The 14,877-nt window shown below is 37.7% G+C and overlaps 3 protein-coding genes across 6 annotated transcripts in view; 1 reads left to right on the top strand and 2 right to left on the bottom strand.

Annotated features, from left to right (window-relative positions):
* The window catches only part of lrrc32 (leucine rich repeat containing 32), a 15,941-nt gene extending 9,066 nt beyond the window's left edge, over window positions 1-6,875 (top strand). For both annotated transcript variants that reach the window (XM_020598597.1, XM_020598595.1), the window contains one exon: window positions 2,383-6,875. In XM_020598597.1, coding sequence (XP_020454253.1) covers window positions 2,383-4,254 — 1,872 coding nt within the window. In that variant the 3' untranslated portion in view covers window positions 4,255-6,875. The remainder of the gene's footprint in view (window positions 1-2,382) is intronic.
* The window catches only part of rad51d (RAD51 paralog D), a 477,561-nt gene that overhangs the window by 195,568 nt on the left and 267,116 nt on the right, over window positions 1-14,877 (bottom strand). The window lies entirely within an intron of this gene.
* Window positions 1-14,877, bottom strand: part of LOC109959351 (N-acetyltransferase 9-like) — a 561,041-nt gene that overhangs the window by 471,244 nt on the left and 74,920 nt on the right. The gene's annotated exons all lie outside the window — the stretch shown is intronic.

Below are 14,877 nucleotides of genomic sequence, written 5' to 3'. Positions count from 1 at the left end.
GGCATAGCCAGGTAATAAACTACTGAATATGTTTTTCCCCACAACAACTGACTTAAGACTTAATCCATCAGGTGCTTGAGGTTATTTTCAGATTAACTACAGGCCGATAGTTTATTGGTTTGTTAGTGTAAGTTTATTGGAAAGATTCTGACGTGAGCAGATTTGGTTTATTAGTGTAAGCTCTTGAACTACGCTGCTAATAGCCTTTAATTTTCGAACAGTTAAACATTATAGCTTCAGTGGAAGAATAAATGAAGTGTTTTTGTATTGCACTTCTCAGTTAAGTGTGTGACTGGGGCATTGTTTCCTTGGGTTTTCTGGTATATCATGATATACATTTTAGCTAATCTTGCAAATTGCCTGCAGTAATTCTTGTAAATGTGACAGGCATCGCTTCCTGAAGGCTGGAGAATTTTTGTTTTCCCAGGAAAGGCCAGCAAATATTTAACTTTCATGAAGTGGCTATAGAGTGAACCATAGCAGAGTTACAGTTACAGAGAGTTCATGCATTGATATTGTGTGTTACTGAAATTGTTTACAGACTCAATACATGTGAATTTTCAGAGAAATCACATGGAGGATGAAATAAAGATGGGAGCCTTAGTATAAAACAGGTTCTCACTCTGTTTCATGTCATTTCTAAAAATAGCATGATACTGAAACTAAGAGTGCGTCACTTTTAGTGGTGGATCCAGCTTCTAAAAATATCCAGATGTCAGTCAGAGCTTTGCTGTTGACATCCGTTCAGTCGGTCTGATTGTGTGTATAAATACTCATGTTGTAGAAATGAAGATGTGCATCACAAAGGACATGCAAAGTCACATTATCACCCCATGAATTGTGCACATTAATTTATGTGACTTGCCCATGCAAGGGTATATCCATATTTTTCTCAGTGAAATATTCACATGCCCACAGTACACTGAGTCAGTGGTTGTTGTAATCATTCCCCCTTTCCATACTGTATTAGAACTGTAAATCCACAGAGCTTGATCTGTCAGGCTACTTTTTTTGTCTTGCCAGCTTGATCAACTTTACTTAGAAGAAAAATAGACGACAATTTAGTTTGGACAAATTGCGATTTGAGTTGTGCAAAATGTTCAAATGTAGAAGCAATGTTGGACAGAAACAAACTAAAGTGCTCAGTTATCCTCTATGAATAATTCAAACATAATTTTAGCTATTCAAATTTTGAAAATTGTGCATTTAAGGATCCTTTTTTCATAAATTACTTCTACTAAACCTGTACATGATGTCTGACTTCAGAAATATAGGACAAAGTATAGGGCACAGCTCTGTATTTCAGTGCAAATAAAAAATGTGGGTCTCACATACTGGAGTAAGTTTTGATCCGACATAGGGAGAAGAAATGAATACAATGACTGGTAAATCTTTAAATGTACATATGGACCTGTGAGTACTGTTTTAAAATACATTTCCTGAAGCTTTCAAAGGAGTGTTTTTTTCGTACTTTAGTTCCCATTTATTGCGTTGTCATTTGTTATATTATTACTATGACTAAATGTGCTGCAAACCACCACATACCCGAATCATATTTTATACACACAAACACTTAAATTCAGATTACCAGAGTTTTCAAGAATGTAATTGGATCCAGGAAACACACAGTTAAGGATATCACTGATTGCACACGGTTACATTCAGTAGTCATAGATCATCCTTTTTCTGGTGATATTTTCCTAACAATATGTCTGATTTTGTCCTTAGTGCCTGTTAATAGATACAAGATATTTTGCCCTGTACTGTGGCTCTTGAATAAATCAGTGTATTTGTTTATGACCGGCTTGTTAGCTACAAGGAATGTTACAAGATATTTTGCCCTGTACTGTGGCTCTTGAATAAATCAGTGTATTTGTTTCTGACTGGCTTGTTAGCTACAAGGAATGTTTCAGGATCCTACGAATATGCCAAGAGGCTAAATGTAGTCGGGCTCTAAGAGAAAGCAGTGAGGGAGACGGTTTTATGTGCTGTTTTTGGACGGTCTCTTGGCCATCTGGTTTCAATTATAAAAAACACTTAATAACAATCTATTAAGGAAAAAGCGGGAGAAGAGGACAACAGGTATGTGCTGGTAATAAAGGTGCTTTCTCTATGCTGAAGACCTTGACAATGAGATCTATGTCATTTGTCATTAAATACCAGTTAACTATTTAGGTTAATTTAAAGAGAAATAGCCAGCATAAAAAGATTTGTCATCATAAACCTCAAAGAACTCATTGCCAAGAACATGCCATAGATACACTGACTCATAAATCGACCCTCCACGTAAACTTCAAACATTTGGTCTGTGTTGTGTCATAGTCAGGCAGTCGTGGCAAGACGCCAACACAATGAGACTTATGTGCCTGTTTCTGTTCATAGGTCCAGATGGATGTGTTTTGCAGTGATCTGGACCTCAGGAGTGCACCAGTCGACCTTCCTCATGGTGTCCAAACGCTGGACCTTTCTTGTAACCACGTGCTAAATCTCACAGAGGAAACTCTAGCGTATCGTACCCGCTTCCATCATCTAAATCTTCACTCTAACAAGATCCACTTCATCCAGCCAGGGCTCTTTAAAGACATGCCTGACCTAAAAGTCCTGGATTTGTCCAAGAATCATCTGAATGTTTTTGCTCTCTCTAAATTCAATGTTGGGCCTCTTACAGCTGTAGAGTCACTTGATCTTTCAAGCAACGGGCTGTACACAGGGATGTCAGACTATTTCCTGGCTGATTCTCCCTCACTGGTGACCCTTTCTCTGAACAGCAATAGCATCACCAAAATAGCACAAAATACTTTCAGTGGATCCTTGTCTTTGAAAAAAATCAGCCTCCACAATAATGTCATCTTGGAGATTGAAGATGGAGCTTTTGACTCCTTGAATCTTCTGACTGAACTTGATTTGTCCAAGAATTCAATCACATGCATCAAAGACTTCAATCTCTATAACTTAAAAGTGCTTAATCTCAGCAAGAACAGCATGGAGATTTTCCAAAGCATCAACTCAACACGTTTCTATAACCTCCTCTATCTTGATCTGAGTGAAAACAAATTGCTTTACTTTCCTCTTCTGCCCAGAAACAATGTGCTCGAATATCTTGATATTTCACGAAACCAGCTTCAGAGCATCAGCACCTCAGAAAGTCCTGAAAATAATACAAAAGTTTATTTAAAGCACCTGAAATACCTGGACATAAGTTACAACCAACTCAAAAGCATACCAGAATCCTCTTTTTGCTTTATGCGATCACTTGAGGTCTTAAATGTGAGTAATAACTGTATTAACTCATTTTCAATCACTACTCAAGGCCTTCTATCGAAAGTGAGGATTATCAATCTCAGCTATAATTCGCTGCAGAGTCTCACATTTGAGAAAAACACCATGCTATCACTGGAAAATCTCTTTTTACAAGGAAATGGCCTCACCACCCTGGACCATAACGTATTTCAAGGACTTCCAAGTATCAAGTACCTGCAGCTCCAGCAAAACAACCTGAAAATCTGTGCCTCAGAGCAAAAACAGTGCATGCCAGAGTTGACAGATCAAGACTACCAGCATCCTCCCAGTTGTGTGTTCTTTTCTTCTGTTCGAAACTTGCAATTCCTGTACCTATCTGACAATAATCTGCTGACTCTGCCTGCAAATGCATTTGCCAACACCTCTTTGAAATTACTAGACCTGTCCTGGAACCCAGGCTTGGACATGGAAAAAGACTCCCTCTCTGGTCTCGAGCATTCCCTGGTTGACCTCCTCCTGAGGGAAAACAACATTTCCAGTCTAAACACAGACCTGTCCTCACTGAGGAGTCTGAAACACGTAGACCTGTCCACCAACCTGCTGACCTCTCTACCTATGTGGAACAAAGAGTCTTCCATTGAGTCCCTAAACCTGCAGAACAACAATCTGGTCACCCTAGAGTACAGTACCATGCTCACTCTGGAACGCTCATTGAAAACCCTCTACATGGGCTCCAACCCACTGAGCTGCTGCAAGAACCTCGGCTTCGTCCACATGGTCCAGCACTCAGCTGTAGATGTTCCCGACATTGACAGTGTGACCTGCCTTCATGATGAATTTTCAGAGCCAGTCAACATCAAGAAAGTGACCCAAGAAATGTGTCATAAACAGAGTACCCAAAACTACATTATTGCTGTTGTAGTGACATTATTAATTGTGATGATTGTTTTAGCACTGTTTGTTAAACGTTGCCACTCAAAAAAAAGAAAGCATAACAGAAGCTTTAGAGCATAATGTGAATGAAGACTGCACATGCGGGACCTTGAAGGAATTTATAGATGAAACTCAGTTGGTTTTAGCAGAAAAAGACACGAATGTATTGTATGTGGTGTTACCCAAAAGGATAGTGTGAAGCCTTAATTTGGATTTATTACTACCATCTTTTTCTTAGAGTGAATCAATCCAGATTTGGGTAATGTGAAAGACACTGAGAAGGGTAATGCAAAAAGTAACCGCAATGGTTAAATCAGGTGTACAGACAGAACAAAAGATGGATTTTATCACCACGAGTGCATATAAAGTCAATGGAAAGACACGAGCGGGTGTGATCAGATGCAAAGTTGCCTGGGGTAGTGCAAATTGAGGCAAAGACATGTCTGCATTTTCAACATGAGAAAAAAATGATTTTTTTCCCTGAGCTTTATGAATCTACTACACAAGGGATGAAACCTGAGGCAAAATGTGTCCCTTGCTAGCTAGCGTACAGGTAACGTGTACACCTGGTACACTAGATGCTTAAGGTGAATACATAGACTGCATATAAAGATGAATGATGTGACAACTCCCCAGAAATGAAGCCACCACAGGTCGATTGCCCCTTAGTGGTGGGTGGCAGTATAGGTCATAAACCCCGCCTTCTCAATGCTAGCAGATGGGACATGAGCCAAAGTACATAACAAATTTTTCCAAAAGGGGATTTCTGTCATTTTAGGTAGATATTATCATCTCGGTTCCATGTACAAATGGCCATTTTTTTGATGGTTGTTACTAAAATTAATTGATGACATAAAAATGGCTGTATTTCAGCTAATTTGACAACACTAATTTGATTGGAGGTCTGATAATGCAGCTCCACTTCTGGTTGCTACTTCCAGTTAAAAAAATGCCTTACAAAACATGATGGCCACCACCGTATTTGTAAAGTTTTGGCTTCACTTTTGCATAGTGGCAGGTAGTGGTAACATGTCCAACTTTATATACAGTTTATGACTGAATAAACAAAAGACTGCATAAATGGTTCAGATTTATGCATTTGCTTTGTTTTCTGGTTTGTAAGCAGCAGTGTTGGTTGCTTGCTTTTAATATTCAGCTGCATGAGAGTTTATTGAATGTAAAAGTAAAAATCCACACTAACACATGCCAACACTTTTGACCATTTTCTCCCACAGGAGCTTATAGAGCCAACTAAAATGCAGCTATAAAATGTCAAAAGAATGGCTTGAGTTTTTGGGACATGCTATTTTTTGCTTTCTTTTCTGAAAGTTGGTTGAGAAGATCTGTACTGCTCTTATAAATAGGAAACTACCTCCAGTAGCCAGCTAGCTTAGCTTTGCATATAGACTGGAAACAATGGGAAAACAGTTAGCTAGTAAAAATAGTTACCCTGTATTTGGCTAGTTAAAGGAATAATGATTAATTAATTTGTACAAAGAGTGTTAAACTAAATTAGATATAACACATTAATTGGTGAGTTTTAGAGTACATGAGGAGGTTGTTGTTGCCTTGCTGTTTCCACCTATGCAAAGCTAAGTTAACTGCTACCTGTAACTTTATATTTGCCATACTGACAAAACTGCGGTCCTGACCTTCTCATCTGATTTTCATCAAGTACATAAATAAATACACTTTCCAAAAAATACTCAGCTATTACTTTTAGGGTTAAATGTGAAAAAGAAAAATACATCAGTGACCGAGAAGTGAAAAAACAGCTTGTGGGAGAGTGTCAGCACTGGTTCAGATAACTAACTGTAAGATAATCTGAAAGTGGAACTTTCCTTTAAGCTAAAAATAAAAAATACAACACTACAAAAGGTCATGAAACTAAATGCTCTTTATTCATGGGTGATGAAGTGTGATTAGATGAAGTTAGTACACTACATGTAGGTTCAGGATCATATGAGATGACTCTACATGATCTACTCTACATTCCTTTACCATTTATTTAGTTTGCACTTTATATTTCCACCTATTTGTATGATTGTATCTTATTTTGTGACTGGTAACTAAGAAAGCAATATTGCTAGAATCTGAAGCAAATCCTATGTCAAGGTAATTTATTATTATTATTATTATTGTTAATTAGGTAAACTGAAATGATTTGTACTATATTGTTATAAGCAATGCTTTGTACCAAATGAAGGCCATTTTCTACACATATAAATAATGTGGGATAAATTATTTGTGTGACAAAAACTGTATTTATAGCAGCCCATTTTAAGTTACTTTTGTCTTCACTGTACAGCTAATACCTTAAAATGTTATTTCAGATACACACTCTCTATATGTTTTTTTGTGTTCAAACACACATTATGGTAATATTTTACTCAATGATATTCTTTCTTGCTGGGAGCTAGGTAGAAGGTTGATACCACTCTTACTTTGTCCTAAGCTCATTTTAGGACAAAGGCAGGAAACGGAGGAGAAGAGCTAGCCAGGCTCGGCTGTCCTAAAAGTCACATTAGGCACATTTTACATGCTGTATATGATAGGGGTGTCAATCTTGTCATCTAACTGTCAGAAAGAAGGCAAATACCATATTTTCTAAACTGCTCCTCCAAACACACTGTGAATGAAAACTAATTGCTAACACATTACAATAACTTTTTACAGAATTTAAGGAGGTTTATAAGGAAACAACGCTCACTGATATGTCATTAAACTGAATGTAATTTTTTGATGGTTGTCTCTTGATTATTGAGCTATACTCTTCTCTGACCCTAACAGCCTCATACTGTTAATAATTGTTTAATTCTTCATTTTTGTAGTTTGATGTAAAACATCTTTAAAGAGGAAGAGTATTTATTGTATTTATTTATAGTTAAGTATAAACAGCATAGAAAAATCATTGAAAAGATGACTGAAACATACTATATTTACTCCTTAACAACCTAAACACATACTTGTCCTGACAAATTTTTCATAAAAAGTACAATATTTCCCTCTGAAATGTAGTGCAAGCACAGTATAAGTATCTCAAAATTGTACTGAAGTACAGTACATAAGTACTGTTACATTCCACCACTGAAATTGAATGGACAAGCATGAACCTATCTCAGTCTCATTTAGCTCTCCACCTAAAAACAAATTAATATATTTTTTAAAATGTTGAACTATTCCCTTAAAAATGTTTGTAGGTCTGACTTGTAATGATAAATAGGTATAGGTTTGCCCAAATTATAGTCATTTGCCAGTATATTTAATGCTTTTTTTTTTTTAACAATGTTTCTTTTGTAATCCCCAGGTCACCTCTCTCTGTTCTCATTCACACAGTTACACACATTCACTCCAGGAAGCTGCCCAGTACAACCACAGTCAGACCTGCTGGCCACTGAGCAGCTCCACTGGAGCAGACAAGGGCCTTGTTCAAGGGCACCACAGATGTAATCCTCTTATCTAGGGATTGAACCAACAACCTTTTGTTCACAAGCTTACTTCTCCAACCTATAGGCCACCACTGATCCTGTTCTGTGATATATGGTAAGCTAAAACATATTAGAAACAGTAATTGCTGCAGCCCTACAGAGATATATATTTTAGGCTAAACACAGAGCATGTTAGTGGCTGCTGATTTTCATTACCCAGAAATAATGCAATATGATATATGAGCACTGATTTTCATATAACAAAGAGATGGGTGCTTTTGTGATGTAGTTTTACTTTGCAGCGGTGCATTTGTGTGGCCATATGAAGTGGGAAATTTCTAAGCGTACCACTGAAGTTTCTCTCAAACAGATAACAAAGTGGTGAATTCCAGTGACACCTGGGCAGGTTGTATGATGCAAAGTTTCACTTTAACATGTGATAAAATGGTAAATTTACAAGTTGAAATATATTTACATCCTCTTTTCTGTCATCATGTGTGAAAATGACATCATAGGTAGAGCTGCTCAGCTGCTAAAAATAAAATAAAGGCAAATATTTAATGTAATAGTTGGGTTATATTATTTGCATTTTACAGTAGAGTTGCAATATTGTTGTGCTTCAGGCAATGATCACTTACCAAAAACAATTTGAATACGAACAAGTCAAAAATAGTGCTAACATTTTCTGCTTGGGTGCATTTTACTAAGGCTAGCTGTGCCCAGGTTTTGTTATTTGGGAAATATGCTTTTTGCTTTATGGTGTCTTGTCATCACTGTGACATTGTCATGCAAACAGCAGCCACTGCACCTAGTCAAGAAATAGTTCCACACATACAGCACTATAACCCTACATAAAACCCCAGCATGTCACAGCAAAGCTGTGCAAAAGTTTTAGGCACTTTAGATGTTTCAGTTCTTATCCTCTTGACCCAGGTGTCCTAGCTAATTATGGACCAATATCCAATGTCCCCTTTATTTCCAAAATCCTTGAAAAAGCTGTTGCAAAGCAGTTATGTGACCACTTGCACAAGAATGATTTGTTTGAGGATTTTCAGTCAAGATTTAGAGTCCATCATAGTACAGAAACTGTATTGGTGAAAGTCACCAATGATCTTCTCCTAGCCTCAGACAAAGGACTTGTCTCCATACTTGTCCTCTTAGATCTCAGTGCTGCTTTTGACACCATTGATTACAGCATCTTACTGCAGAGACTTGAACATGTTATTGGGATTAAAGGAACTGCACTAAGTTGGTTCAAATCTTATTTATCAGAAAGATTTCAATTTCTTCATGTTAATGATGAATGTTCCACACAAACTGAAGTCAGTCACGACGTTCCACAGGGCTCTGTGTTAGGTCCAATTCTCTTCACTTTATACATGCTCCCTTAGGCAATATTATCAGGAAGCACAACATAAATTTCCATTGCTATGCAGATGATACTCAGTTATATTTATCTATGAAGCCAAATGAATCAGATCAGCTGGTCAAACTTCAAGCATGTCTTAAAGACATAAAGGCCTGGATGACCTGCAACTTCTTACTTCTAAACTCTGACAAAACCGAAGTTATTGTGCTTGGGCCTGAAAACCTTAGAAATCTGCTGTCTAATCATATAGTTACTTTAGATGACATAGCTCTCACCTCCAGTACTACTGTGAGGAACCTTGGAGTCATCTTTGATCAGAATATGTCCTTTAAATCACACATAAACCAAGTCTCTAGATCTGCCTTCTTTCACCTGCGCAATATTGCAAAAATCAGGAGCATCCTGTCTCAAAGTGATGCTGAAAAACTGGTCCATGCATTTGTTACTTCCAGGCTGGACTACTGTAACTCTTTACTATCAGGATGTCCCAATAATTCCCTAAAAAGCCTCCAGTTAATCCAAAATGCTGCAGCCAGAGTACTGACAGGAACTAGCAAGAGAGATCATATCTCTCCCATATTAGCTTCTCTCCACTGGCTCCCCGCATGCGCCGGCTGCGTGCCAGCTCTGGGTGATTTCAGACGTATCTTCACAACCTGTAGTTCTCTCAGTATGCTACAGGAAGTTGAAGCCTTGGCCTATACAGACAGAGACGACGACTCAGTCCCACTTCACGCTGTAATACATGTGCTCTGGCCTGTGATCAGGATGAAATATCCACTACAGGCTCAGAGTATTAAGCTGTCTCATATTCCCGTACAGACTGGGGAGACGGGAAGTCAGTATATTTTAAGAGTGCATGAACTCTCTCCCTATGCTTCTATATGCCACCATTACACATTACTAACTTTGTGTCTCCTCTCTCCCGTAGTGTGTCCTCTCTCTCTCCCTGTACCTTTCTGCAGGTTGCCCTGGCCCTGGAGCTCTACATCTCTGACGAGCAGTCACCAGCCACATCGACCTGATCAGTGTTTGATTGTTGTGTCTTGTTGCTTTTCTTCTTTTGTCTCTCCTCTATCCACTCACCCCAACCGGTCGAGGCAGAAGGCCGCCCACCAAGAATCGAGGTCTGTCGGAGGTTTCTTCTGTTAAAGGGAGTTTTGCCTCCCCACAGTCGCCAAGTGCTTGCTCAAGGGGGATTTGTTGGGTTTCCCCAATCTAATAATATTGATAACAGTAAGGTCTAGACCTTACTTTGTAAAGTGTCCTGAGATGACTTTTGTTGTGATTTGGCGCTATACAAATACAATTTGATTTGATTTGATTTGATCCATCAGGAAGGCATCTTATTATTTTTTCCAGCCTTTCTACCTCAGCTCTCTTTGTCTGCTTTACTCCTCTATTTATGTTTGGTTTAAGGCTTTAAGGCTGAGAAAGTGTTGTTCAGCATGAAAAGCTGTAGCTGTCTGACAAAAACCTTTTACACTCAGTGACTCAGACCCTCCCCTCCCTCCTCTTGTCACAGTTACTGGAGGTAATTTACTGTCCTGGGTGGTACAGGAAATTGTCGAGGGCCGCCCTGTATTACATCAAGGGGGAAAAAGCTTCTTTCTCACTGTCAAGACAAGAACAGAAATTTCATAGATGGTAAGCATTCAGTAAGAAATGGGGTTTTGCCTTAATAATGAAGCACTGCATGAATTTATTTTCTGGGATGGCACTAATGTCAATGTGTCCCTGCGTGTGTTCAATTTAAATGCAGCCATGAAACACACTTTTAAGCACTGTTTAAAAGAGATATAATAGCTTAAATTATAAATATAGTTTTCACTGTATTTTGTTTTTAAGATATAATTTAGGCTGGAGACAACTAAACATGTAACAAAATTTTTTACCAGAACAAGACTTTGAAGCATGAAAAAGGCTGTCCTAATAATACAGTGAATCAGTAAAAACATTAACCGTGTGGCTCCAAATCCCGTCTTACATAAATTCACTGCAGTCTTTCAGATTGAGAATTTGTTTAATGAACTTTGCTGTTGACGAGTCTGCAGTTACCGGAAGCCCCAACAGTAATCTACATCCCTTTAATCTCATATCTGAAATGAATTCTAAAATCTGATAAATACAGTTACATGACCTTATGTAACTTGAAAATGAGCCTAAAATGCTTTACATAGCTGAAATTGTGAGACATATAGCATGTTGTAGTTGTGTTTAGATGAAGGCTTATTTGCTGATTTTTTTTCTAAATTAATGAATTGATTTGGAAAAATGTTTGGTTTGTAAAAGGTCAGAAAGTAGTGACAAATTTTATCACAATTACTTAGAGCCTTAAGCAGCCCCCATAACATTTGTTTTGCCCATCCAATAGTCAAAACCCCCGAACTATTAAAATAAAGCAAAACACTTTAAGGAAAAGTCATCACAATCTTCACATTTGAGAACCATGAAACATTATTTATGAAACATGACTTATCAAATTTATTCTCAGGTAATTTTCTGTCAGTGAGTTAATAGTAATTAATAATTTCAGCTCTACTTATATACTTGAATCTACATAAAGCATAATTTCTTATAAACTCACTATATGTTTTATTTGCAAACCTCTATTAGTAAAGTAATTATAGCTGTCAGATAAACATAGCAGAATAAAAACTAAAGTATAAAATTTTCACTTTCTCTGTTGTGAATTTGCTTATATGAATATCCTAACTCAATAATCCTCTGAAATATATAAACCTAGCCTATAAAAAAAACCCCTGTTGCTTAACTGTAGAGGGTCAAAACATTGCTACGAAACTAATGCAAATGACTGAATCCCTGAAACACTCTATAAATCCTCTCTTACTTAGATGGTTCCAGGAAAGTGGAAAGTGATATACTGGGAAATAAAATGAACTAACCCAATTTATTTTTACACCATGGTATCACCTTTTTAGGGCAAAGTAAAAAAAATAGAAGGCAGTGGAAACTTCTCTTCCTCAGGAGGAAGTAGGCTCACAATTGTTCAGCTTCTGAAGGGATGTTAGTTTCCTCCCAGGTCAAATCTACAAAGTCTATATGTACGCACCAGATTGTAGTTTCACTCCTTCTTGACTCAAAGACAAAACAAAGTTCTAGAGGACTCCTTTCAAACACTCTTTTGTTTTTTTTTTAAATTCCATCACATTTTTACTTGTTTATGAGATGAACAGCAAAAGAATCAGCAGAGGTCTACGGGAAGTATTTGTGGTCCTTAATTGGAAGCAGATATCACTCACTTTTCCTTTTCTGGGCATTGAGTCATAAATCAGCATTAACCTTTCATAGTTTAGTCATGCTTAGATTAAAAAAAGAAAAACAAAGACAGAAAACATTATTATAAGGCTTAATAAAAGCAGGAGCAGGTCAGTTAGTCACATAAGAGAAGTCAAGTAATTTTAGAATAGAAAGTGAAAATAAAGAGGAAACAGGATTTATCCTGCATCGTCTGCATTATATCTGCTAAGGGTCAGTCACAAGGCCCCTTCCCTCTAAACAATTTTATGTCATTGTTCTCAGGTGAAAACATTGCAGTTTCCAATTTTGATTAATATTATTGTTTTAAATTAACTTGAATGATTGCACTATTTTCTGCAAGAGGTGACAAAAACTGGCCAGGTTGGTTTTAAGAACTCAGTCACAGAAATCATGGTTCGTGTTCAAGTTAATTAGTTAAAATGTTAATACAATGTCAGATGTGAGGTTAGGATGAATCAGTAGAGGACTAAAACTACACCATGTTTTAATATGTTAACATTTGCTAACTAGCACTAACCGTAAAGCTCAGCTTAGTCAGACGAGAAAGTCGATGGGTATTTGGTCGTAAACCACAGAATTGGACAGAGTAAAAATTTAAACAAAAATTTAAGATATTATGAAAATTGCTTTCAGTTCATCCTGAGGAGAACCTGAATGTGTGTACCAAATTTTATTGTCATCCATCTAAAAGGTGTTGAGATATTTCACTCAAAACCACAAATGTTAACCTCATGGTGGCGCTACAGGACTTGTAGGGGGTAACAAAGGTAGTAGGATTAATCCTGTTGGAACCATGAATGACTGTCCAAATTTTCAAGCCAACTCATTAAATAGTTGTTGGCATATTACAGTCTGAAGTGGCGGACCAATAGACTTACACTGTCATACCTACAACCATGTGACTTGCAAGCATCGCTTAAAAAAAGTTGCTGCTTCCTTCAAATTCTAACCTATTCAGTTTTTCTGATGGAACTGAGATTATCTGTGCTGCAGTCATAAGTCATATCACTAGACAACGCTAATCTAAATATGTGAGTGATAATGATTCAGTCCTTTTTCCATCTGTTTCAAGTCAAGAAACCATCTTTGGGAGTATCTCGGTGGAGATGGATGTGCATGTTGACCTCTGTGTGTTTGTGCAATATTGGCTGTGCCTTGCACCAATGATCTGGCAAACTGAAAACAGACATCTTATTATTTATCTGCAATGATCCCAGGACTCCCAAAGAGTGCTCTCTATCTAGATTTATCACCAAAGGCCAGAGATGACTGTTTCTTTTCCATAGTTATATGATTAGGACGCTTAATTCTGTGTGTACATCAAACCTTCTGTCGTTACGTGTTCTGAATCACTGTACCAGTAACAGCTGTTGTGCTTAAAGTCTGTGGTGAAACACTGAGGAGGCCAGCAGACAAAATACAGACAGGACAAACACTCAGAACAATGGTATTGTACTTCTCGCTGTTTTAGCAAAGAAAACAATAGGCATATTGATTCTACTTGCTTTGAGGCCTTTCCAAGAGCATTGTGTCTGAGAGTCCAGGTTGATTCAGTTTGCAGTTCAGACATTTGCATCATGAGCAAGACAAGATCTTGGGCACATGGCTGCAGGATAAACATGATATAATGCCATATTTCCCATTTTATTGTCCATGCACATGCTGAAGAGTTTATGATGATGCTGGGCTGATGTCAGGCTATGATTACGATCAAGTCAAAAACATAACATAATCTGTTTTATTTGTCCAGATTTTTTAGATGATTGTCTCTGCTCCAGCCCAGTAGGAAATCTACATGTGAAAAATTCAGCATCTCCTCAGAGAAAGTGTCAGTGTTACTCTGGAAAACCCACAGAATGCATGGTCAAGTGGGCCACAGCAAATATTTTAGAAATACTGCAGCCACAAGTTTGACTTCTTCCAGCACAAATGCCTCGCAAAAATGTTTGAGACACAACATTTGTACCACCAGCCTGAATGTGTCAGCATCTTTTGGATTAATTGCAGTGAGACAGACATTCATGTCCCCCTGAGAATGACTTGAAATAACTTTTTTAATGTCTAATATTTTCATCTAGTGCCATCATCAGGTCAAATGTAAATGCATTCCAGTCTTTAGGTCTATGACCAAATCCCTACAAAACGAATGGCATTCCCCACATTCCCTCATGTGCAGCCCCAGACAGCATACAGACAAAGTTAGCATCTAGCCAGAGAGCAGATGTTTGTTTTTTCCCCTCAGGAGCTAGTTGAGACCACAACAGAGACAGAAAAAGACTACATATTGGACTTGGTTTCAACAGGACTTCAAATCAATGATAATGTTGTTTCATGTTGCTATCTGAATAATAACACCTGAACATCAGTTGCTCGGGTCCAGCAAAACAGCTTTTCTCAACTGACATGCTCAGAGGAATTCCTCTTCAAAGTTTAGGCCTGATGTTCCTTAAAGTGAAGTTCCTCCTTTGGATAGTTTTATCAAGAAAGTAAGTATAGACTACTCATTGTCCTGTTTTCTAAATAAGGGGAACCATGTTTAAAAAACATTGGGAAATTTCCAAGTAAGACTGAAGGACTCACTCTGACTAAAAGGCGAGACACATGAAATCATGTAAACTCAAGCTT

The sequence above is a fragment of the Monopterus albus genome, unplaced genomic scaffold (assembly GCF_001952655.1).
Source record: "Monopterus albus unplaced genomic scaffold, M_albus_1.0 scaffold38.1, whole genome shotgun sequence".
In the NCBI taxonomy this organism is placed as follows: domain Eukaryota; kingdom Metazoa; phylum Chordata; class Actinopteri; order Synbranchiformes; family Synbranchidae; genus Monopterus; species Monopterus albus.
This window is presented reverse-complemented; position numbering and strand designations above follow the sequence as displayed.